Source organism: Takifugu rubripes, chromosome 8 (genome assembly GCF_901000725.2).
Source record: "Takifugu rubripes chromosome 8, fTakRub1.2, whole genome shotgun sequence".
Lineage (NCBI taxonomy): Eukaryota > Metazoa > Chordata > Actinopteri > Tetraodontiformes > Tetraodontidae > Takifugu > Takifugu rubripes.
Genome location: NC_042292.1, coordinates 9,853,567 through 9,878,464, shown reverse-complemented (window position 1 = coordinate 9,878,464; position 24,898 = coordinate 9,853,567). Strand labels below are relative to the sequence as shown.

At 47.9% G+C, this 24,898-nt stretch overlaps 3 protein-coding genes across 10 annotated transcripts in view; all 3 read left to right on the top strand.

Annotated features, from left to right (window-relative positions):
• Nucleotides 1-8,418, top strand: part of LOC101071355 (nck-associated protein 5-like) — a 40,384-nt gene extending 31,966 nt beyond the window's left edge. For 6 of the 8 annotated variants that reach the window (XM_029839796.1, XM_029839799.1, XM_029839795.1 and 3 more), the window contains 5 exons: nt 1,759-1,895; nt 5,433-5,514; nt 6,406-6,537; nt 7,541-7,609; nt 8,322-8,418. In XM_029839796.1, coding sequence (XP_029695656.1) covers nt 1,867-1,895; nt 5,433-5,514; nt 6,406-6,537; nt 7,541-7,609; nt 8,322-8,387 — 378 coding nt within the window. In that variant the 5' untranslated portion in view covers nt 1,759-1,866 and the 3' untranslated portion in view covers nt 8,388-8,418. Of the gene's footprint in view, nt 1-1,758; nt 1,896-2,162; nt 3,318-4,911; nt 5,305-5,432; nt 5,515-6,405; nt 6,538-7,540; nt 7,610-8,321 lie in introns of those variants that run through there. The other 2 variants (XM_029839802.1, XM_029839801.1) reach the window with 2 other exon arrangements.
• Nucleotides 8,419-8,433: 15 nt separating this feature from the next.
• LOC115246457 (nck-associated protein 5-like) lies at nt 8,434-22,412 on the top strand. The gene is made up of 11 exons (XM_029839794.1): nt 8,434-8,578; nt 10,338-10,443; nt 10,991-11,174; nt 11,438-14,879; nt 14,967-15,051; nt 15,618-15,705; nt 16,682-16,993; nt 18,089-18,201; nt 18,284-18,383; nt 18,454-18,593; nt 20,877-22,412. Exons 4-11 carry the CDS (start codon nt 13,939-13,941, stop codon nt 21,105-21,107), a joined length of 2,010 nt encoding a protein of 669 aa, XP_029695654.1. The 5' UTR covers nt 8,434-8,578; nt 10,338-10,443; nt 10,991-11,174; nt 11,438-13,938; the 3' UTR covers nt 21,108-22,412.
• A 341-nt stretch (nt 22,413-22,753) lies between these two features.
• On the top strand, nt 22,754-24,524 carry LOC101071126 (ly6/PLAUR domain-containing protein 1-like). Its single transcript, XM_003966692.2, has 4 exons — nt 22,754-22,912; nt 23,540-23,671; nt 23,989-24,236; nt 24,410-24,524. The coding sequence occupies exons 1-3, from the start codon at nt 22,861-22,863 to the stop codon at nt 24,231-24,233; spliced, it is 429 nt and encodes a 142-aa protein (XP_003966741.1). The 5' UTR covers nt 22,754-22,860; the 3' UTR covers nt 24,234-24,236; nt 24,410-24,524.
• The last annotated feature ends 374 nt before the right edge of the window (nt 24,525-24,898 follow it).

Here is a 24,898-nt window from a genome sequence, read left to right as displayed (position 1 = left end):
TCAGGCATGGACACGGCCCTGAGGCTGAGACGGGGTCCGTCTTCTAGTGATGAGTGCTGACAGCCTCCTTTTCATGCCGTCGCCATCACACACTCACACAGTCTGAGCGGCTCAGGGCTGCCAGGCTCTTGATTAATGACCGAACGTGTTCCTGACGGGTGTGTGTGTACTGCCAGAGGTGCCGTGCTCTAATACAGTGACTCTCCATGATAATGGATTTGATGGTCTCCCAAGGGAATAAACACACACACACACACACAAAGCAAATTATATTATTTATAAAAGAAGCTGTGTTGCTTTTGTGTCTGGTTTTCGTTTTAGCTACAGTGAAGGTCTGCTTTTTGAATTGTGTGTGCATGCGTGTATGTGTGTGTGTGTGTGTGTGTGTGTGTGTGTGTGTGTTTTGTGTGGTGTCTAATGCAGGGATTATAGCATCCGCCCACACACGCATGTTAATGCACGAAACATAACGGTTGAAGACCACAGCTTCTTCTTTAATTTATTCTCTTTCTAATTAAGCACTGAGTCAGCGATGACAAAGACTCTCTGAGATCCTGTATGTATGTATATATTTTTAAATTAGATATTGTGAATAAATTATAAATAATTTCTCTTCACCCTCCAGATACCGTTTTTATTTTATGCTGAAAGATCAAACCAGTCGACGACAGATTAAATCCCAGCAGCTGGTTTTTCTCTCTTCTCGGGCTGTGATTGGCTGTTTTTCACGGAGAGATGTCGCCCCCTGGAGGAGAAAACCAGACAGTATCAAGAGTGGAAGCAGGGAGACGTTCAATTACTACGTTTGAGAAAAAAAACAAACAAACATAAAAATCTCCTGACCCTAAGAAGTCCAAGTGCCGTTATTACGTCCGCAAACCAGATGGATGAAACTAGATTATATTTTCACTTTGTGTAATAAAGATAAATGTGGCGCAGGTGACAAATGCAACCAAAAAACGATCTATCGGCCATTTTCAAACAATATTTAACATTTAAAAATACGCTTTTTGGCAGGAACAGATATTTTCATCTCGATCAAAAATTCAACAGGACTTTATAATTCATTTTAAATTAACTTTATTGCATGTGTGATGATGATAGTAATTTATTTTGGTGGGGGGTTGGGTGGGGTGCAGAGGGTTCTCTGTGTGAGTTGGTCCGGGTCCAAACAGAGACCCCCACAAAAGGTGGAAAGAAGATGGATGGATAGAGGATGTGGGGATGGATGGATGGAGGACGTCCTTTTAAACCACTAGGTGTCACCATGACAAATGTTCTGAAAGCCAAACAGGTGATTTTCATTTTAGCCAACAGGTGCAACATTTAGCCTGTTAACAATAACATAACTGGCATTTCTGTTGTCATGCTAGTAAACCGGCAGGGAGACTCTGCAACAGTCGGTCTGGAGCTGGATCTGAAATCACTCCCTCGTTCACTAACAGGTCATGTGATTGATCCATTGCTGGCATCAGTTGTTTTCCCACAATGCATTATGGGATACAGTGAGTGCACAAAAATAAGAGAATGGTCCTCACTTGAAATGTGAACTCCACAAAAGGGCCGACTCACTCACTCTAGAGTGTGTGTTGTGTGAGTGTGTGTGTGTGTGTGTGTGTGCGCCTGTGTGTGGTTGTGTGTGTAGTGATCTGTGGAGATCTATGGTGATGACCTCTGCAACCAAAACCTCGACCCTGGGAGAGCTGGAAGAGCTCAAAGGTTCCTAAGTGACCGGAGCTCCTTTTTGTGTGTCCACAGCGATGAAAAGCTGATCCTGGAGCTCGAGGAAGAGCGACGTTTGCGTCTGGGAGAGCGAGAAGCGTCTCCGGGAAGTGACACACGATTCCGAGCTGGGCCCGAGCTCAGATGGTTTCACTCCAGGAGCAGTTTTCCAGGTAGGTCCCATCCAACGCTGCTCGTTGATGGTACAACGCCTGGGTCACGTGATGAACGGCTCTAAAGGTTCCCTTCGGAACTTCATCAAGGCTGTGTAGTGAGGTGTGGTGTGTGTTTCCTTTTCCTCATCAGTCACCATTGTCTGGACTTTGCGGGGGGGGGGGGACTCTTAGGGTCCAAACGTTGCCTGCCCCTCCGTCTGCCTGTCTTCAGCATGTGGACCTGATGAGTGAGCGCGGTTTAACTCGCTGCGACGCTTCGGCTCTGAGCCACGGCGCCAGATGGAGCAGAAAAATAGAAAAAACAAACGAGAGGAGCAGAAGTCGGTCACAGAGCTGCTGAAACACGTCTCCCTGACCTTTGGCCCCTATTGGACAGGACACGCTCCTCCATGTGCTCACCGAGGCTTAGGTTCTGCTTTAGCTGCTCGCACTTGCGCGTGTGCGCCGCCCCGTCTGTCGTCATTAACCAACTGGAAGACTGCTGTCTCACAGAAGCGTCCAAAACCAACAGGACTGGTCCAACTGGTGCTGTTACTATGGACAGAGACCGCCTCCAGGGCGAGCTGGAGAGGTAGACGTCATCGCCTGGCAACCGTGCAGGCACGGCCGAGCGCTTCCTGCTGTTTGGGACGGGCTGATTGCGCTCGGTCTGCAGATCAGTCCTCTAATCATCCTGCCAGGAAACACCTTTCAATTCCTGCCGCAGGATTTGGTCGGATGAATTGGGAGCTTGTTCGAGGCGGCACATGCGGGCGACGTGGGCGTGGCTCCGGCCCTTTGAAGTTCCTTCCTCATTCCTGCCTGAAGTGCAGATCCCGGGGCAGTTTAGGAGCAGCCCCACCCCAGGTTTTACTGGCTCATTTCTCCTCAGAGTGAATGAAGTCTTGTCGCCTGAAGCCAGACGTCTAATTTAAACCCTGCTGCTCTGGTGCGCACGTGCAGACGAATACACGCCGCTTCCTGTTTAATGAAGTGCTTCGTTGTTAGAGGGAGACCGCGTGGAACCTGAATCAGCCCCAGTGGCTTTAAATCCAGGAGACTCTCCTCTGGTTGGGACTTTTTTCTTTGACATCCAACAGTATGAAACAAGTCCGGAGGGGTCACAGAGGTCAAAGGCTGCACGCTCTGTTTTCTCTGACATGTGGACCTTGTTGACGGGGTCAGAGGTCAGCGGTCAGCGGTGCGAATGGAGACCCTTGAGACATTTGCCGATTATCTATGCAGTGAATCGGCGGGTTGTGCTGCCTGTCGATGCTCACTCTGACGGTCAGAGGGACATAAAAACCAGAACATGCTGCGGAAGAAATGTCGGACTCTTGTTCTGGCTGTTGGAAACGTGTATTTTGCAGGGCGTGACTGATCGTTACCACGGAGAGGAGGGTCGCACGGCGAGCGTCCCGGCGTTCAGCAACAAAAAAGGTGTTTATTTATTGCGGAGCCAAATCCTGTTGATCACATGACAGCACAGAGGAGAAGCTGTCCCCGTCCTCAGTCCTTACATTCCTCAACTGATCCCAGACCAGTGGCCGGCTTGTCTCCCAGCAGGGGGGGGGCTCCTCCTCTGGAGAGGGCTTAACATGGGACATATGGGAAAGTCTTTGCCTGCCAGATCGCTGCATTTACACGCGAAGGGTGTCGGATAATTACACGCCGGAGACACAGGAAGTGTAAAAATGAGAGCAGCACCCGCGCTGGAGGCCTGGCTGCTGGGCCGCCGGCCCCAGGGCCACGAGCGGTCGATGACCGGGTGGCCTATTTTCAGCCAGACACCCACATTACATCGTCCACATCAGGGTCAGTGTGGAGCGAGCCTCCGTATGGATGTCAGGGACGTCTGCACCGCCTGTCTGGCTGTTTTCCAGAAAAAGACCTTGAATGATGGAGCAAAAGTCAAGAGGGGGTACGTTTCCGAGTGGCCGTAGCAGATGATACGCGCAGGCTGTGAGTGTGATAACTGACACACGGGGATGGCAGACGGGTGCTAAATGCTAACGCTAAGTGTCCATGCTGTCTCAGTGTGATTCTCCGATGATGGAACGCTTTTAATAAAGTCGCTTTTGATGAATCGCCGTCTTCACCGCTGCTCGCCAGAGATGACTCATATAAAGTGCACGTCAACCTCTGGAGATTGATTAGGACCTTAACGATGATGGAGTTCGAACACTCGTCTTTCCTGCCTCGGGCTTTGTCACCTCTCTGCTAAACTCCATCCATCTTCGGTGCTCAGCAGACTCACTCTCACATACCAACAGGCTGAATTCACACTGTTGATGCATTCGCTTCCTGATTTCACAGGATGGACTTAGTCTGTCTGACGTTGAGTGAGGGGGCTCCACACACACTTATTGATCTGTGTCCATGGGAAGGAGTTCGGGTGGGGGGTGGGGAGATGGACTTTCTCAAGTTTAATCACGCATCTGAGAGTTGACTTGCTCGGAAAGACCACTAGGGGGCGTCTTGTTGCGTGTTGACCAAGATCTCGGCGTGTTTTGAGAAGTGACTTTATCAACAGACCACCAACAGACTTTAGTGGCAGGTAAAGATTCTTTATTTTCTTGAGGAAAATGTGAAGAAAGCAAACTTGTAACAGTTGTGACATGAGAAATTAAGGTCTTAAATTTGCATGTTTTGCTCTGGGTTTCAAACGTGCCCAGGCCCTCCGGGTCACTCAACAGCACTAACCTCTCAGAAGAAGACGAGCGCGGACAGCAAGATGCTTTGAAAGTTCAAAAAATGTCTTTTTTCGATCACCCGCTTTTGGCACAAATGTGAAGATCATAAAACTTTGACCAGACTCAGTCAGAAGGTGCAGATGTTTTGGTTGCATAAAAAGGTGTGAGGGTGGCTCACTCGCCCAGGCCAACAGCTGATTTGTGACTCCAGAACTGCTGCTGTCACCTTCTCCCTGTCGGCTGATTAAGGCCAGAGCAGGAAGTGGAGCAGCTGCGCCACTGACAGCTCAACCAGCAGCAAGCGACATTCCAGATGGTTTGATGTCTCATCCTGGACAGATGGCGAGGCCGACACACGCCGCTTTTCTTGTTGTAACCCACTGACATGCAGGAACAGGAAGATCACATTCTGTAACACACAGACAGGCTCAGGACAATTGACTCAATAAAAACAACATTTGACAGGTTTTAGTCACTTCAGGATTTAAATGATTTTTTAAAATTGCAACTGTAATTACCAAATCCCAACCAGTAGGGGGCGGGAAGTGCACCCCTTAAAGAGTGGAGTTATTAATAATTCTGAACAGATGATCCAGGTAGTTCTGTGGTCTGATGTGGATCAGACTGACTCACTTTGGACCAACATGGGATTGTAACATCTGCTGATGGCTCAACCAGAACCAGTCCAGAGCCAGAACCAGTCTAGAGCCTGACACTAGAGTCAAGATCATTGAGTATGCTTCATTCAGCCCTAGGTCTAATCCAGCTCTGTGCATATAAATTGTCTCCTGAGGATGAATTCCAGGATTTATGACTGAATGAGCAGTTCTTTTCTTCAGCTAACCTGAAGTTCTGTGTGCAGGATGGAAGAGACAGTACGGTCCTTGCTACAGAATCCAGGAGTCCTTGAGCAGACGGCTGTGGACATCATGAAGGCCTACAAGGTAAGCTGCTCTCTGCCCAAGATCCTGTCAAATAGTTCCTCATGTGACAAAAGTTAGAAATGAGGTTGAAGTCAACATCTTTAAATCTGCTGAACTTTTCCTTTATACCATTGCGCTCTGCTCAGCACTGGGTAACATTGGTTAGCTCTGGTTAGCATTGTTAGCTCTGGGAAGCACTGGGTAACATTGGTTAGCTCTGGTTAGCATTGTTAGCTCTGGGAGCACTGGGTAACATTGGTTAGCTCTGGTTAGCATTGTAGCTCTGGGAAGCACTGATTAGCAGAACAATGTTCTGCTTAATCAATGTAGCGGTAATCTCACAAAAATCAAAGCTAAAATGTGGATAAAGATGATGACTGGGTGAATTTCATGTAACTGTTGGTACAGCAGACAACGTCAATCTTCTGAAATGGCCGCAGGAGGGCTGAGGTTTCCCCCTCGTCCATGCCGTCCTGCCTGTCCATGCAGGTGATCCTTAATGGACCTAAACGCTTCACACACTCCTGCAGCAGCATTATTATAAAGCAAAAACATCTGACATCATCACGAGCAGCCAGCCGAGCCAGACGCGAATCATCAGTCGTAGTTCGTTATCTCGGTCCTCGGGAAGTCGACAAAAGACAAGGGGAAGAGAGAATCAAGCGCAGACAGAATGAGGACAGATGGCGAGAAGCAAAGCCTCAAGGTCACTGACGCTCTTCAGACAACTTGACCACAGGAATGAAGGCTGACATCCTGTCTGCCAGCTCTCTTCTTGTCTTTCCTCCGAAACAGTTGTGTCACACTTTTCCCATCTGCTCAGGTTTTTGATTCGCCTTTAATTTATTCTTCTTCTCCTCCTCCTTCCTCTTCCTCTTCTTCCTCTAACCTCATGTGTCCTCTCTATTGTAGGAGAAGCTCTCGGAGGAGGTGTTTAAGGACCACCCTGCTGCTGGGAATGAGCCAGAAGTTGATGTTGACAACAACCAAGCAGAAGAAGACGACATGACCAAGCCTCTTCTGGAGCGCCTCAAAGCTCTGGAGGTAAAGTCGTCCTAGCGTCCTGCGATGTTTCGGTACCACTTGGTTCTTCCCTCCATCCTCACTCGTCTGAGAACTCTGGTGTTTAAATGTTCTGAAAGTGCTGCGGGTTCTGCTGCCGCCATGCTGAACTCCTGCTGCGTGGTGTCATTTCCTCTCACAGCTTCTCAACACGGAGCTCTGGAGCCGTCTCGTCCATATAAAGAGCTCCGCTGCCTGTTGCCATGGTGCAGCAGTTTCAGATTGGGAACTTTTTCATTGCTCTGCTGCGATCAAAATATTTACATGAAGTCCGATTTGAAGAACGATAAATCTCTTGCTGTGTCTTCAATATTTGTCCAGAGTAGATTTTTCTTTGGATCATCCCAGAAATTGAACACGAGCAGGTGCTAATACCTTTGTTTTGTAGCAGTAAGAGATTAGATGGATGCGGGTCCCCCTCCATGTGGGTGTGAGCGCACCGTGTCTCTACGGCAGCCCAGAGCAGACAAAACACAACTCTGCAGTGTCCAATACTCAGATGTCCAATGCCATTCTAATTTTTTCTGACTGCCACCATAAGAAAACTGGGACCTTAATTTGTTCATCATCGGCTCGGAGGACATTAGCCAGGCGTGTTAATTGGAAGGATGTAGGTTGTAATGTGTTTTGCGTCCAGGGATTGGTTCTTTATCCTGAAGGGCACAGGAGCGAGGCCGCCCTGACAGCTCCTAATGCACCGCTCGCCGCTGACAAATTAGGAACTCCCAGAGATCAATGGGCCTCCAGGCTCACCAAGTGGAGGAGATCTTCTTATTAGCTTTCCAAAGTCCCAGAGGCCTGCAGCGGCCCAAAGTTCAGCGTTCATAACTCTCATTCCGCTGACCTTTCTCAGCCCGCCGCTCAGCCCGCTCCTTATTGGTCTTCTCGGCTCCACGCTGACATCTGACCTTTGCGAGGCGCGGCGGCTGGCCGCGCGGAGCTGGATGTGAAGGTAACTGGCTGTGTGATTGTGTGATTCCTGCAGGAGCAGAACTCAGCCTTGGCCTTGGAGAACAACAGCCAGAGGGAGCAGTACGAACGCTGTCTGGATGAGGTGAGTCGTCAGCCGAAACAAAACCTTTGATTTGTCTTTACGAATGCACAATACACAAATGACCCCAAAAAATGCGTGAAAGCCGGCTCCCTTGCCTCCCACCGTGGTCACCTCCGAGTCCTCATTAGTCGGACCCCTCACGACTCGACTGTTTACCTCAGCGGTGGCGTTAGAGGAAGCAGACAGATGATTATTTCTACAGCTGCAGCAACTACATCACACCAAAGCCTGCAGCCAGGTTATTAACAGATGGAATAAATATGGGAATAAAAATACACGACTTGGGAAAGGCGCCCATTTCACCGTTATGCCTCAGTCCGTCTGAGAACAACGTCATGTTGTTTAGCATCTTTAGCAACTCTTTGTGTCACTGACCCCGCGGCGCTGCTCCAGCTCCTCACTGTTTAATTGCTTGTGTCAGACTGGTACCAACAAATCAAAACTGGGGTGTTGGTGGTTCGATCGGGTTTCATTGGGCCGCGCTTCCGCTCTGCTCGCATCATTGAACAGATGAATGTGGAGCCGAGAGCCTCACGCCGTATTAATGAACAGTCGATGAGCAGTAATCAGATCCAGTCCTTTGCTGGCGCTGCGTCTGTAGTTGATGGTGGAGGTGTCGGGGCACCGCCATCAGATGGCTGAGAGAGAAGATAAATATATGAAGTGAGACACCGGCCCTGAGTAACCAAAACGCCTTGTTCTTCTCTTCCAGGTGGCCAATCAGTGGTTCAGGCGCTCCTCACCCAGAAGGTTGGTGGTGTTCTTCAGTCAAACGTGACATTGTCATTGAAATCTCAGACTTTTGGTGTCTTTCATCGCGAACCTGTGTGATTCCTCACTCGCAGGATCTAAGAGAAGAGTTGTCTGAAGTTGCGAACTCGAGTTTTTTTGACCTGGAGCAGCAGAACCGGGGCCATGAGCATCCTGTTCCAGCAGCGGATACGGCACGCCTCAGACCTGCTCCTCCAGGTGCGTCACCTACAGGCAGACAGCCTCAGCTATTAACGAGTGGCGGACACAACTTTCATTCAAACGGGCAGGAATAAAAACCACACACTTTTTTAAGTATTAAGACTTTCATCAATCTTCCCTTTGAATATATGATAATGATTTCATTTAATATTTTTACAAATAATCTGACAGTTAGATGGAGGACCCCACCACACACACTTGCACACTCACACATACATTAATATTAGATGATTTTTTATCATTAATATCCCGTCTGTAACATCAAGAACTGAAATTTCCTCTCTTTTTCTGGCCGTCGGAGACTCCAGCAAAACGACGAGAGTCGTGTTTCCTTATCAGTGATTAATGGTTCTTGGTTCCCGCGGGGTTTCTGCGGCATTGCTCACAGAACGGTGAAATAGATGTGAACCGTGAAGGCAGCTGAGCACCTTTACGACTGTGTTATTAAAAAAGGATGGAAACCGCCGAAGGATCAGATGTTACCTCAGCGGCGTGTCGGCTGTCTGTTAACGCCGAATGCCTGATCCGTGCATGAAACATGACAGAATGGTGTATTTTATACATCTGTCGTTGCTGGTCCTTTTAGAGTTTATATGATTCTGATTCTGGAGTTTTTCCCAGAAGAATCTTCCTTTTCCCTTGAACAATATCAATATTAATACTAAAACAAAACCATAATAATGATGAAAATAACAATAACACTAATATAATGATAAATTCTTGACTGGGGCGGTCGGGTGAACATGGATCCCTCGTGGCAGCGGCTCATGTGTGGTGATGGTTTGTTGATTCCAAACGTCTTCATAATGTTTTAAGACATTTTTGACCTTGAAACTCGTCCTTGAACCTCGTCATCTTCCAGTTCCCTCCAGTGAGATTCCCTGTTTGCGACCCTGCGACACTATCGACTGAATCCTTGATGAGGGTGCTGAGGAGGTGAAATCCAGCACGCTCCTGATAAGATCAGAGCTCCTGCGAGAACCTCGACTGCTCACATCTTTTTTAGAAGAAGAACCAGAGCAGTAAAACGAAAACGATGCCCATTTTTTTTTAATTGGAGTTCCATCAATCCTGAAGGTCGTTCCTCTTCTTCATAAGTTGAAGAAACGTCTCAGAGGTCCCGTCTGGGGTCGACCATCACCTCCTGCAGCTGCTGTTCTCTGTGAGTGGAGGACAAGAGGCAGCGAGACGTTTGTTATGGCCTCAGGCGACTCGATGCAGGTTGTTGACTGAACAGCTGATAAGCTTTCACCATTGCTACAAAACTGTTTTCTCTTTTCACTGGAAGAGGAATCGATTCACCCCGTCAGGACGTGAGAGATTCACATGTGCGGAAGTTGAAACTTTTGATGCTCCATTGTTGAAGGTGCCCTTTCTTCTTTTTCTTCTGCTGGTTCGTTCAGGAGTGTGAAATTAACTAGGCAGAAGCTAAATCCATCAGCTAGATCTTCATTTCATGTAAACCCTCTGAGGAAGCATCGATGTTCATTCTTTTGACTCCATCTCAGCACGGGAAACTCATCATGATCAGATTGTGGGATTGATGAGGAGGAAAATCTGTCGCTCTTTTGTCAAGACCTCTGTGAGACCTCAATAAGAACCTTCATATATGCTGTTTTCTATCTCTGCTGTCTCATCTCAATCATTTAATTTCTTTATGTTCATAATCTAAAAGTCTCATGACTGTTTCCGGGTTCCCTGCCTGTTCCTGACTCTGACATGAACCTCTGACCGTAGCATGTCCTCTGGCTTTCAGAAGCTGCACTCTCGGATCATGGATCTGTCCTCAGCAGATTTACTTCTGGAGCTGGAGAGAAGCAAAGACATTCCTGCTTTCCAGAAACTTCGACTCATCCTCTAACGTGAGCTTTCTTTATTTTATTCTGGGCATAATGTGTCCAGGGTAACGTTACCAAACCCCTGAAGAAATCATTAAAAGATATTAAAATACTGACCCCTCCATCTGAAGCGTGACCCCACCTCTGGCTGGCCAGGAAGAGCTGTTGGTTTCACCCTTCTCTAAGATGGAATCCTTGTCATATTTACCAGAAATCATCGATTGAGAGCCGCCATCTGCAAAAATGACTCCATGGGACTCGCTGCTACATTAGTCATCTTATGTATTATGCAGTAATCCTTGAAAGTTCTCTGTTTTTCCCCTCCAAGAATGCAAGACAGCCACAGTCAGGACGTCGGTTACAAAACCACATGACAGACTCTGCATCAGTGATACAAAGGCCAGCTTTTATTAAGTGATTCCATGTCAGACTGAGCGTATTCAGATACAGTTTCAATCCATTATCATTGATTGTTTTGATATAAAGAGTTGGAGAATTAATCATCACTGGGCTGAAAATGTGTTGCATCTTCATTGCGCTTACCCAGTATTTCACCTTGTTGCCCCACCAGGAGCTCCAGTTAAACAGGAAGGCCGGCCTCCCAGTGGGAACGTGTCTGAGCCAGATCGCGGTTCCTCCTCCCATGTACCCGCGCAGCAGCTGTAGCAGCAGCGAGCTGTCGCTGTCGAGTGCATGCAGCGAACTCTCCAGCGGATCGTACACATGGAATGACGGACGCTCTTGCGGAAAAAAAGGTTAGACCTCTGTCCTCTTCCCCTCCCAACACCTGGAAAATGATCCAAGCAGGATATTTTGGAGTCTACAAAGCTCCAACGTCTAGTCCTAAAAACTTCTTCCACAGCTGATCAGCGTATCAATGCACTAAAAATGCTCAGAACGACACAATACAGACCCACAAATCTAATCAGCATGTCTTGTTTCTATCGTCACACTTTTGTTCGAAAACCTGAATAACATTTAAATGGCACTGCTAACAGTCACCTCTCTGTTTTGGTAGTCGTCCCTGACCTGGGAGAAGAGGCTGAGTCTGGGCTCATCTGTCCCGGCTAACATCTGTGCCGCCCTGGAGGAGCAGATGCCTACAAGGTGCAAGGAGAGCCACATCCTCGAGGGCCTGAGGAAACTCCAGAGGAGAAAACACAGGAGCTCTTCTGCTTCATCCAAGGTCTCCAGGTCTGGCTACAAGGACTGCATGAACTCCAATGAAGAATCTACTCGCTTGGGATCAAGAGCAGCAGTAAAGGGGTGACTAAATCTAGCCACACAGGGAGAACTGCAGCTGTCCTGGGAAAGAAGAGCTCTTATGACTCGGATGATGCAGATGATGAACTGGCACATTTTAGTCATGGAGACAGCATCCCAACCAAGGACAGCTGGTTATACTGGAAGCGTCTCTCCCACAGCACCTCAGACAGTTTGTGTAGCTGGGAGAGGATACAGGAAGCTGAATCCGGCAGCAGTTCATCTGGTGGTGGGGCCATGAAGCCCCCTCCTGGATCTGACTCAAAGGAGCGTCCTGAGGAACTCATGAGCTTCATCAACAGTTTTCTCCCCGAGGGAGGGAGGACATCAGCTTTTACTAAACCATCCAAGCTGCATTCCAGACCTCTTGACCTCCAGGGTCATGAACACATCTCTGATGTGGAGGATCCTGAGGAGCTCCCCACTGAAGCTGCAGACATACAATCAGAACAGGCTGAAAGGGACTCCAGGAGACTGTCATGTGATGCTGGCAAGCTGCTCACACAACAATGGATTCAAAGAAGCCAGACACGTACCCAATCTGCAGATGGAAGGGTGAAACCTTTCAGTCTTGTGAAGGAGCCCAGAGGGGCCAAATGCACCCAGTCAGAGGAGAGCATTATAGCAATATTTAATGCAGATAGGGAGTCTGCAGATAGAGAGAGTTCTCAGAAGGTTGCTGAGCCTCAAAATGATATTCAGAGTAGCAAAGTGGTTTCTGATTACACAGAACTTGTATCTCAAGTAAGACCAACAAGGCAAAAGTCAAGAATTTCAAGAAATATCAATGTTCTGGAACCTTCAGAGAAACAATCTGAACATCAATTTAGGACAAGCAAACAAAACAGCAGCACAGATAAGTCATCTACACCCCTGACTCCACAGAGGAAACCTGTCAAAGCTCTCAGCATCAGAGCTACAAAGGCCTTTGCATCCCTCCCATCAATCATTCTGCTAGTGCCAAGTCAGATGGCTCCAAGATCTCAGGCTCTAACAAACCCGTGGCCTCTCCCCTCAGATCTAAAGGCTGCAGCACTGAATCAGTTCATAGTTGCAACTCAGGATCAACTGCTCAGCCGAAGTCATCTTCATCAGCAAGAGTATCCAGATTTGTCAAGACTCCGGGTAGCTGCTCCCAGGGTCCAAACCCTGTGATTTCGCGACCCTCCGGCAGGGCTGAATTTAAAAGTTCCTCTTCCTGTTCTCCACACCTCTCCAGGAGGCACTTGAATTACATTAACAACCGTGAACCTCCGACCAGAGACAAACACTGTGAAGCCAGTAAAAATAAACTCAGGTCCCCTTCACCACCCCCTCCCCCAGGCCGCACCACCTCTTTACTGATAAAACCAAATTATGATGTGTCGACACAAGCACAGAAACCATGGGTGGCCCCGCCATCCACACCAGCCACTGTGAGGGGCCCTCCCCCCAGCTACCACACTGCACTTTTACCAAATATGCAAGGTACCCTTCCTATCAGGCATAAAGATTCTTTAGCTTCATCAGGCTATGGGACTGCAGCAACACCTCACAAACTGGCTGAGAAAAACAGTCAGCAGCTTCCAAAGTCACCTGTAATAACTCAGACCCCCACTCAAGGCACTCTCAAGAGGATAACTACAAAAGACTACCTCCCCTCTGCAAACTCAGGCTGTCCTCCAGAAACTGAAATGACATCTAAAGGTTCTAAGAGTGTCCCTCCTCCTTACAGCGCTCTCCACTGTTCCTCTATTTCAAACAATTTTGCAGGTAGATGCAACCATGAAAATGCCCATTTCACAGTGCAGAAGGGTTCTGTCAGTTTACCACTCGAGCTGCAGGATGGCACACAAGGTAAACCTCAACAACAGAACGGCAAAAGTGTCATCAGTCCGCCTAACTTGGTCCTAAGTTCACCCAACGCAAAGACACGCATCCCTATGGGCTTCAAAGCTTTTTAAAATCCCCCCCTGGTGAGAAAAATCCTCCCTCTATGCCAGGCAAGCAGGAGAAAGATCATATCAACTCCATGTCCAAGGAAACAGTCACTTCAAATATTTCTACTCAGTGTGAGAACATCGAGCCACAGCGCATCGATTCAAAACTCTCCATTCCAGACAGGAAAGGTGAAGTCCAGAGCAGGTTCGTTGGGCAGGAAGCCCAGGATGCCCCAATACCAGAAGGAGCTGTTTTAGACAAAACAAAAAGAAGCAGTCTTCTGTTCTCACGGTCCATATCTGTCACTACCAAACCTCACCTAAAACCGGCTTGGGGATGAACGGCGCCAAAGCTCGTAGCCAGAGTTTTAGCTCCAACAACATCGAGAAACCCAATATCAACACCCATGATGGACCAGCAAAGATCCGGACCCAGTTCATCACTAGCTCAGGGGAACGAGGGAGCTCTTTGTCCAGACAGAATTCCTTGGAAGTCCAAAGTGCAGCATTGAGTGAGACTCCTGTCCTCTCCCCGAGGAGCAGAGTCACTCACTATGGAGGCATGACTGGCTCAAATATTCCAGAGAGAATTGAATCCATTTCCAATGTTGACGGGACGGAGGCCTCTCCGATGGGAACAGTCACCTCTCCTTCCTTTGTAGAGCTGCGTAATTTACCAGGGAAGGCAGCAAAGGTGTCATCTCATGCACAGTTTAAGCCTCCACCCTTTAGTGTCAACTCTTCACAGAACCAAGGAGACGTCCCTCATGACAAAGAGGTCAAACCCCAAAAAGGCTCACCAGACCAAGGTTCAGAGTTGGAGGAGAAAAGGACTAGTACAACAGCCTGCACTATTGAAGAGAAGGTCATGCTGGGAATCAAGGAAAATGCCCAGAAGTGTCAAGAACAGGAAAAGATTGCTGCCAGTGAGTCCAAACAGAAGACGGGTCCGTCTCTGGCCAACTGGTTTGGCCTCCGGAAGAGCAAACTCCCATCTCTGAGCGGAAAGAAGGCAGACTCTACCAAGGCAAAAGATGAGAAAAAAGAGCTGAAGATGGCATCAGTGCTGGGCGGCAAGTCTGATAAAAAGAAAGAGAGGAAGAAAGGGGAGAACCAGCAGACGGATGGTCAGGAAGGGCAGAATCTGTCTGAGATGAACAACAAACTGAGCTCCATCATCGACCACTGCAACAATCAGATGGGTCAAATAGCCAATCAGATCCAGTGTACCACAGCCTTCATCGGCAAAGACCAGTTCGTCAGAGAGCTGTTTGGCAGGTGCGTCAGAAAAAAATCCGTTTTTCAGATGCTCACATATTTTTCGTTGAAGGCAGCTCCTGATCGCATCATTACGTGTTCTTACAGGGCCTCCAAGTGCAACTGTGTGAGCGCATCTCCTCCTGGGGTACCTGGTGTCAAGAAGCATGCGGAGATCTGCCCCAGCTCTGCTGTAAGGAGGTTTTTACACCAGTCACATCAGTCCACAAACACATCCTCACACCACCAAAATCACCTCCGCATCCCCTGTCGCCGCTCACGCCATCGTTCTTTCAGCCACAGCACAGCTTCTTAGACTGAGGTGGTCGGTGCATCTTAAATTAATTGCCTGTGTGTGGACAAACAGGTGGGATCATTGGAGCCCTGTGGATATATTCTTCATTATCAGTCGTTTAAAAAGAGCATAGAAAGGAAAGAGGCCGCTGAATCAGCCTCAAAGGAACTGAGCCCTGTTGATGGAGTCTTTGATAACACAGAGGGACGCCTTATCACAAAGACGTCATTTAATATGTCCTCAGAGCTTTGGTCTTCCCCCTGTCGAGTTCTAACAGAGGGCAGATGATTTGCAGCCGAAGAGCTCTTCAAACCATGTTTTTGAAGAAAAGCGAGCCAATTAGCAAAAGCCTGCACCACCGGATTTTTTTACTCAACCCTCAGATCAGCTCAAACATGAATGAATCTGTTTCTTTTCAGCTTTAGCTACTTATTAACACCTCACACACACTGTGTTTGTTCTAGACCCTCTTAATGACACAGAAGATCAACCTGGCAGCTGAAATCGAGGAGGAACTCATCCCAGACACCGCCTGTCAAGATCACATGATCGGTACGGACCTTTGTTGCATATAAGTGTTGGAAAAAAGCTGATTTTTTTTTTATGTCTTCTGTAATTTAATCCGTAAGTAATTTAATGTGTAAAGATTTTACTCCTGGCCATCCTGAGAAGTGCAGGATTTGTTGTTTACTGGTCCGGGACCAATTAGACGTGATTAGATTTACGTCTCAGGTCTTAGCACAGGTCCAAAGCTGGAGCCCTGGAGGACTCCACGGCTGTGGTGGACCAAGGGGTTCTCTTCATCATTGTTGGAGAGCAGACAGAGAAAGATTAAATATTATTAATGAAACTAATTTTGCATGAGAAATCCCAATTGTTTTTGATTAGACAGGACTGAGGTTGACTCCATTTTACAGTCAGAAACTGCTGACGTTAAAAAAAAGCCACAAGAAGAAACAACGTCTGTTCTCACAGCTTGCTTTGGACGCATCTTGTTTGATGTTGAAGAACAGTCCGTATGATTGGTCGGGAATTTTGAGTGGGCGTGGTTGATAAAGAAAAGCAGATGTGCATTTTCCGCCGGTGTGCAGATTAAATCTAGCATTCATAGCTTTGAGGACTCCATTCGCTTCTCATGCAGCGTGAACTTTCAGAACAGCTGAAGGGCTGCTGACAGAAATGGCGGAGCAACGCAGACACCTCCCCACCCCCAGTTTAAATGCCCTCATTATGAAACGCTGAAAAATGACTCAAAGGAGATTAAAGTCCGAATATTAAGAGTGATCAGGTGGAGGTGTCCTCACCGGAGCTGATCCAGTCGATCCAGGAGTCGCACCCTTGTAGCTGACTGTGATTAGATGTTTCCTTGGCTGAAGTATTCTAAAATGAATCTGCTTCTGTTGTATCTTTCCTCGCCGGCTGACCCGCCCGCAGATGTCTTCCTCACCCACAGACCCTTCCCCTGCATGTGAGCTAAGCCCTCCTCTCTTTTCCCTCCTTCATCACACTCCTCTTCCTCCCACTCCAGGCTCCAGCTGTCAGATGAGAACTCTGGACAGCGGCATCGGCACCTTCCCCCTCCCCGACTCTGTCACCCGCATCAGCGCTCGCAGCATTCCCAAATCTGAATCCAGCCCAGAGTCGGTGACCAGCAGTCTCACTGAGGAGCCCCCCCACTCTCACCTTAGCCCCCTGTCACCTGATGTAAAAGTGTCTCTCCCTCCAAAAACCATCACGCATGCCCCCAGCAGCATGGGACACTCCCAGTCCGACCACAGTGTGACCAGCAGCAGCCACGCAGGAGAACGTCGGACCCACCTACCCAAGCTAGCAAACTCAGGTGAGTCCACAGCCTGTCTGTCTGTCTGTCTGTCTGTCTGTCTGTCTGTCTGTCTGTCTGTCTGTGTCCATTAAAAATCCATCATCCATCCTCCATCCCTCCATCCATCCATCCATCCATCCATCCATCCCTAATCCATCCATCCTATCCATCCATCCATTAATCCATCCATCCATTAATCCATCCATCCATTATCCATCCATCCATTAATCCATCCATCCATCCATCCATCCATTCCAATCCATCCATCCATCCATCCATCCATCAATCATCCATCCATCCATCCATCCATCCATCCATCCATCCATCCATCCATCCATCAATCCATCCATCCATTAATCCATCCATCCATCCATCCATCCATCCATTAATCCATCCATCCATCCATCCATCCATCCATCCATCCATCCATCCATTAATCCATCCATCCATCCATCCATCCATCCATCCATCCATCCATCCATCCATCATCCATCCACCATCATCCATCCATCCATCCATCCATCCATCCATCCATCCATCCATCCATCCAATCCATCCATCCATCCATCCATCCACCATCCATCCATCCATCCATCCTCCATCCATCCATCCATCCATTAATCCATCCATCCATCCATCCATCCATCCATCCATCCATCCATCCATCCATCCATCCATCCATCCATCCGCTCCCCCATCCATCCTCCACTGATCCCCCAGGGAGGTGGCAGGGGCGTCCTGTTACTGACTGCTCAGAGCTGTACGACTGCTGCTTACTTCAGCTGACAGGATGAGCTCCTCAGTCACTACAGAAAAAACCTGCATGTTGATGAAAACATGAATCCCAGTTATCCGCTAGGCTAACCCTGGGGATGAAGTCCCCCGGGTTTCTGTCTCAGATGTTGTTGTTGGCTGACTTGATGAAGTTTCATTGGTATAGAGAGGAAGTGGGCGAGTCATCAGATAGACAGTAGAGTTCATTCCATCACATTGGAGACGCTGTGGACACTGTGGAAGACAATGGCTTCCTGGGGATCTGAGCTCTATTTTCAGAAAGCTGCTCCCATGCTCATGTGTTTGGGCTTGTTCCTCTCTTCCCGTGTCCACATGCAGATGCCATCAAGACAAAGAGGTCGAGTCTGGTTGTTCTTCGCAGCAGTGTGTCTATGGAGGACAAAGGGAAGGAAACTCAGAGGAGCAGGACAACTGAGCAGGACGTGGCCACTGTAGGTAGTTCACATGAACATGGACGCGCCCCCCGCTGATTTCCCTTCACAGCAATGTTTCTCATTACGTCTGACTGAACAGGAAAGGGCCCTGCAGGTCAGCAGCAATACCGACGCTGAACCTGATGGAATCAGTTCATCTCAGAGGACTCTGGTCTACAGAACCAGGAGGAACGACTCAGGTCCGCTCAAAAGATCTCATCAGCACTTTTAATCATTCTGTTCCCGCTTTAACAAACTTCTCTAATACAGTGGAACAGAGCTGCGAGAGCAGGAAAAACCCGGAGAAGACGCCGTCCATCATGGACTACTGTCACCTGGAGAAGGATGGCAGGAGGATTTCCCAGCATGCTTTGCTACACAGAGATGATGAAGCGGCAAACAGACTCAGCGTGAGTAAAAACAATATTCTGATGGTTGCAGAACAAACTTTTAGGTCTGATAACAGTCATTTGTCTGAGTACATGACCTGGAATATCAACTAAATATACTGGCACATTTGAAGAACCATGTGGAATCCTGTTTATTATTTGCTTGTAGAGAATGACAACAAATTCGACGGGGACATTTTTTGTGATGCAGCCCATAAAATCCACTTTGTTGCAGGAATCAACCAAAACTGAAAGTTTTTGGAGTCTTTGTTGTGCGTCTGGAACAGAATTCAGGCTGTTTAGACAGAAACTGTTGCTGCGTCAAGATGTTAGCATGTTTCTGCACCAGTATTGATCGACGAGCGCATGTGAACGTGTCCAACCACCATCAGCAGCAGAGACGTCACCTCCTCTCCTCCTAACTCCTCCTCACCCCTTTTCACCACTCCTCATCTCCTCTCCACCCCTAGTGTTGGTCTTGGTTGCATTGTGCTGCATTGTCCAGCTGATTTAGGCACCTTTAATAACCTTTCCCAAACACTCAGGAGAGTGATGTGAAGCCGCGCTCGCCCCTCATTCATCATCCTGACAGCACCCGACAGCCCCGCTAACAGCGAACGCCCCCTTCATTTTGTCCCACGTGGCTTCTCCTCACCTCCGTCTGGTGTCTCCATCGTTAAACTTCTATTCAGTCACTCTCTGCTGGAGCCACCGTCGCATCTTCTGCTCCCCTCAAAGGACGGCTCCATTTCCGTGAACACAAACAAATGTTGTTATTAACACAGATGATGATGGTTTACTGAGCTCCTCCAACTGTCACATCCAGCACACGACAACATGTTGAGGGATTAGTTTCAGTTTTCCCAGAAGTTTTGGTTCTGGCTGACAGGGCTGTTGCCATGGTAACAGCCCGAGATTAGAATAAGTCAGAGGTCGTTATCCGGATCCCCCCAAGGCTGTTTCAATTCCTAACACAGAACTTCAACAGAAATTAAAATTTATCCGCGATCCAATGAGTTTTTCAGCTCAGGTCGGACTCACAGGTGGACGACCGCAGTGTGAAACAGACCGAGACGTAACACAAAATTAATTAGGCATCAACCATAATCTTATAGCGCAATAAGATGCTGCCATAGCAACATGCTCAACAGGTAAACAGATTAGGACTGTTTTTTCTTCGGGGGGGGGGGGGGGGGGGGTGGGGGGGGGGGGGGGGGGGGGGGCGCTCTCCGTCGTCTTGGCAACAGAAACTCTTATACATCTTTGAAGATGATTCGACTGAAAGGTTATTGAAAGACTTGATTTTTCTGAATTTTTCATACAATTAACACTGAAAAGGATGTTAAAAGAAGCCAACTGTGTTTCGCCAGGATGTAAACTTTATGCAGATGACACATTAACGCTCACCAAAACATAAAACCTTCATAATTAGGTTTCTGATGAAGAGAAAGAACCCTGAGCTTCTCTAAATCAGTTATGACTTTGGTCATGTTGTGAGCTGTGGATTTCTGCTACTTTAGTTTGTTTTGTTTCTTCTCATGCGAAGTCGCACCGAGCTGCGGTCTGAAGGGAGATACCACCTGCAGCAGTCGAGAAGTGGAGGGTCCCACAGGTCTCCTGGACCTGCAGGCTGTGGACTCACTGCTGCTCTGGAGATACATGTTCTCTGCAGAGGGAAACAGAAACTACAGAAGCAGATTCCACCTCAGCCAGAAAAACCTCCTTAAAGTCTTATATTAGTAACAGAAGAATGAAGAAGAACTGTTGAGACAATTGTTTCTCAGTATTAAGCTTTTCTTCTAACATCTTCAACATCTCCTCTCTGTGGAGTATTCTTGTCCCCTCTGACCCATTATAAGATAGCTAAAGCCTACGTTAGAAACAATAATAGTCCAACCTACAGCTGAGGTCATTCAATTGAGTTCAATTTTATTTATAAGTGTCTGTTACAAGACAAAATCTATTGCAAGCAGCAACAGTCAGCTAGCGTTGGAAACCAATGATATAGCTCCCCCTCCTCTGTAGACTCCATTATCCAAAGTCTTCTAGCTTACAGGAAGTGGAAACGTGGCAGCCATCTTAATTGAGGTTATACAATTGAAGACGTCGGCTTATAAAAATGTTAGATTAGCTTTTCTGTAGCTAACTGTCACTGTGGCTGTATGAAAGGAACGCTGATGTTGTCCTGCTCTGTAGGTCAAAAAACAGAGACGCCATTGTGCCACTTTGTTCAATGAGTGGGACGGTTGTGTTGTCAAGAGCCACCTGTCCGTAATCTGACGTCTTTTGTGTTTCTTGGTGCAGGAGGCGAGTGAGGACAGGAGCTTGTCAGGTTCTGCCACCTTCTCATTGGATACCCTGAATAAGCTGAACCACGGCAGTTCTAGACGAGGAAGCGGTCTATATCTGGGAGGGAAGGCCAGTGACGAACCCTCGTCCTTCTCCAGGTTGTCAAACGGGCCGGGTCCGGAGCCCGAGGGCTCACTCTATGACAGTTTCTCCTCCTGCACCAGTCAGGGCTCCAACAACGTGTGAGGGCAGGAGTGAGAAGATGGGGCCGCCTTACATCTTCCCTACAGCGCCTCCTCTGTGGAGTCTCCTGTGGTGTTTGGATTTGATGCCACAGAACTGATACGGAGCGCCGTCCTCGCTACTTTCAGCAGGAAGCACTTAGAGACTGGCACAGAAAGCTGTGTTTGCCGGGTTACAGTGGGAGTGACAGGAAGTGTTCCTGCCGTTCCTGCTGCTAAAGAACATCTTATCTTTGCACTGTAACAAACCTGTTCCAAACTTTTGTAAATGATTCCAGCGGTGTGGATGAGCAGTAACGCCTCGCCACCGCCATCCCGCTCCTGTTGGCTCCGAACAGGAAACAACATTAAAAGCTACGGCGTTGGTCAGAGTTGCTGCTACGGGTTAGACAGCTGGTTCACCTTTGATTGGGGTTTGTAACACTTTAACAGGCGGCAGAGAATCAGTCGGAAAAGTGTTCATGTGTTACTTCACACGCTCCCTGTTACCAGCGCTGACCTGTTCGGGTTAAGATTCTGTCTGTTGCGGGCGTTAGCTTCAAACCTGAGAATCCGTCTTGAATCCAGTTTAGTTCCACTGGACCGGTAACAGCTTCATTAGAGATCGATCCATGATGCCAACGGTCTGATTGTGTGGAAGGTGTGACGTCACTGAAACGGTTAAAATCGTACAGAAAGCAGACTTTTATCAACCAGGCCGCTCATTGAGAGCAAACAAACACTGTGATGTGAAAACGAAGTTTCGCAGCTGATCATCAAAGATGCCGCGGGTAGCAGAGCCACAACCAGGAGCTCCTCTGCCTGTAGTTGGATCAGCGTCACTGTTGGTAGCTCAGGGAACAAAGTCAGACTGTTGACCACCACCGCGACTTTACTGTGATGCAGCACCCAACTTCTCCAATTGTCTGCAGCTGCTCCATGCTAATAGCATCGTGGGCATTTCTAGCTTAAATATGCAAACAAGATGGCTGCCACCTGCTTTTGGTTCTTTCATCTTTGATCAGATGAAAGTAAAAAAGAAAACTCTTATTGGTGTCAGGTGATGATGGGAGCCACTGGTGCTAGCAGATCCGACTGTTTGAAATCATGTTGTACGTGAAGATGACGCCTGTATTTTTCTAGCTGTGCAGTATTTGTACCCATATTTTGTACTGTGATGGTCACATGGCTCTTGTGTTGTAAAGACTTACCAGCAGTGTTACTTTCATGTTATTACCATGTTTATTACTGTGTGCAATTGTGTCTGGTACAGACTTTAATGCTATATTTTATCTAATTCCTAAATAAATATTTCCTAATTAACACAGAGCCACGCCTGTTTATCTTTTTTTATTTGTTTTTGCCAAAACAACCACAAAACACAGAAATCAACATTTCTTTTATCAGTAATTTGTCATCTGAGCTGCTCCTGGTTTTCTTATTTGAATTCATATTAATTTTTTTATAAATATATCAAAGACAGAAAATGAGAACATGATTTTCTTCAGCTCTATTTGCGTCGAACTAAAGTGGGCGGGGCCGGCGAGGAAAGGAAATGTCACTGTATCGATACTTCATCTTCGATACTTTTCTGGAGGCGGGACATTAAACTCGTCATTGCGTGACTCCAGCCGTCACGTGGTTGGTTTCGCGCTATGATCCACGCGCTCCGGACTCTCGCGCCTCACTTTGCAGAGCTGCACCGCACAGTGCAGGGTCCAGGGGCCATGATCGGGTCCTGATGCGGAGCCGGTGCGGATGCGCGCGCGGGGGAGAAGATGCGTCGTCTCGTGCTGTTCGCCGCGCTGGCCGGAGTCCTCGTGGGCACAGGTAAGACACGCACGCGCCACCTTTATTTCGGATTGTTGTCACGCGCAGGATCTGGTTATTGGTCTCTGGTTTTAGTTTCAGAGTTTTGGAGATTTTTTTGTTTAAATAAAGTTGGTTTTCCTCTGGTGACAGATGAGGTTCAGGTCCGCTGACGTCACCCTAATCATTAATAAACAGGATTATCCCAAACAGCTTTGTTTTGGATTCACATTTTAAGATCTTTTCCCGTTGTTGCGCCTGCAGCCAGCTGATTGTGGCGAGATTCCCAGCAGGAGTCTGGTGGCGCTCCTTTTTTCCTCCTGTGCTGTTTGCGTCAACACTTGGCCCTTTACTTTGGAACTAGATGGAGAACTATCAGACCATAATGATGATTTGTGGTGTTTGCCAGTTTTTCACACCGTCGGAACAAAGGAATGCCTGGGTTGACCCCAGTTTGGTGCAGCTGGACGGTCAGGACCTTCCAGGACCAGAAGATCTGGATCTGATGCCCGGAGGACCACACAGCTGATGTGGGCCCATTAGCCGTCAGCCTGCTCGTGTTCCTCAGACTTCTCTCATTCCTCATTGAGATGGCCTGTGGGGGTCGATGATGTCTCATTTCCTTTTCTTATTTTTGTGTTGGCTTAGTTGACGCCCTTCAAATCCAGTGTTACCAGTGCGAGGAGATGAAGCAAGACTGCTCGGCACCAGAGTACGTAGTTAACTGCACCGTCAACGTCCAGGACATGTGCCAGAAGGAGGTCCTGGTCAGAGCTGACGGTCAGTCCAACCTTGGTTTGTTCACTTTTGGTCCAGGGTCCATCGGCGACTCGCCTCGTGTGTCGTGTTGCCGAGGCGATGCTGACCTTGGGCCTGGCTGTGCTGAAGTCAGATGAGTGTCATCGTACATTTATTCCAATCACGGAAGACGTTTGTGATTCTGAGGCTGAATCGTCCAACAGACAGGAAGCCAGTGGCGCCCCGGCCCAGCACGCCGCTCCTATAAATCTTAAATCTGAGCAATTCCATCACAGCAGAAGAACCGTCGTTGCACAAAACTCAATATTTGTTGCAACTTCTGTCTCTCTTTCATGCAGGCATCCATTATCGGAAGTCGTGCGCGTCGTCGGGGGCGTGTCTTATTGCCTCCTCTGGTTACCAGCAGTTCTGTACCGGCAGGCTGAACTCCGTTTGCATCTATTGCTGCAACACGCCGCTCTGCAACGGGCCCAGAAGAAGGCGTCCCATCTCATCCGCAGCAGCAACATCCAACTTGCAGCTAACGATACAGATGCTCCTCCTCCTGGCGTTTTACGTGATGCCCCGCCACCACGAGGCCTGAACGGTATAAATCACCAGGCTGTTGCCCCAGATTAGCTCAAATGTCGTTAGCGAAATCCATAATTTTGACAGAACACAGTCGCAATAGCGGAGCGGCTTAGCACAAGTTAACAGACCGAAACAGTTAACGTCAAACTTAAATGTCTTATATGAAACCTGAATTCTTCATTTTCCCAGTCAAGCGTTTCATGGAGTGAAGAAACCCGCTTGGCTCGAGAAAGACTAACAACACCCCCCCCGGATCATCCATTGTTCCTTTTTTTCAGTTTCTGATGAACTTAATTTGCCTTTTTAAAAAATGAATTTAATGAAATGAATTTGCTTGTTTTCTTTGCTCTTCATCCACAAATTGGATGAAGTGGGGCGGGGTTGCCTCTTCGTTAAGGTTAATGGCTATTACCCTTCCTGAGTCGCAGGTTCATGCTCAAATTTCTGAAGGTAACAAATATAAACAGCATGTGAGCTAATCCAGCCCAGCGGTTGACTGGTGATCCGACAGCGATGACAGGGGGCGTGGCCTGTGGAGGTCAAAGGACAACCAGCGAGTGGTGGTAGTTTCTCGGCTCGTTGTGCTATGATTTAATACGCAGCAGTGACACGACACCATTTTCATCCGCCTAAAGCCTGTTTCTGCTATTGTCTGACATAAAAATCATAAATTACAGT

Excerpts from the sequence above, each read along its gene's own strand:
- LOC115246457 (XM_029839794.1), top strand. The coding sequence starts at position 13,939 with ATGAACGGCGCCAAAGCTCGTAGCCAGAGTTTTAGCTCCAACAACATC. Across the intron at positions 15,052-15,617 it reads AGATCTGCCCCAGCTCTGCT|ACCCTCTTAATGACACAGAA; the intron begins GTAAGGAGGTTT and ends TGTTTGTTCTAG. Across the intron at positions 18,384-18,453 it reads AACCAGGAGGAACGACTCAG|TGGAACAGAGCTGCGAGAGC; the intron begins GTCCGCTCAAAA and ends TCTCTAATACAG.
- LOC101071126 (XM_003966692.2), top strand. The coding sequence starts at position 22,861 with ATGCGTCGTCTCGTGCTGTTCGCCGCGCTGGCCGGAGTCCTCGTGGGC. Across the intron at positions 22,913-23,539 it reads CGGAGTCCTCGTGGGCACAG|TTGACGCCCTTCAAATCCAG; the intron begins GTAAGACACGCA and ends GTGTTGGCTTAG. Across the intron at positions 23,672-23,988 it reads GGTCCTGGTCAGAGCTGACG|GCATCCATTATCGGAAGTCG; the intron begins GTCAGTCCAACC and ends TCTTTCATGCAG.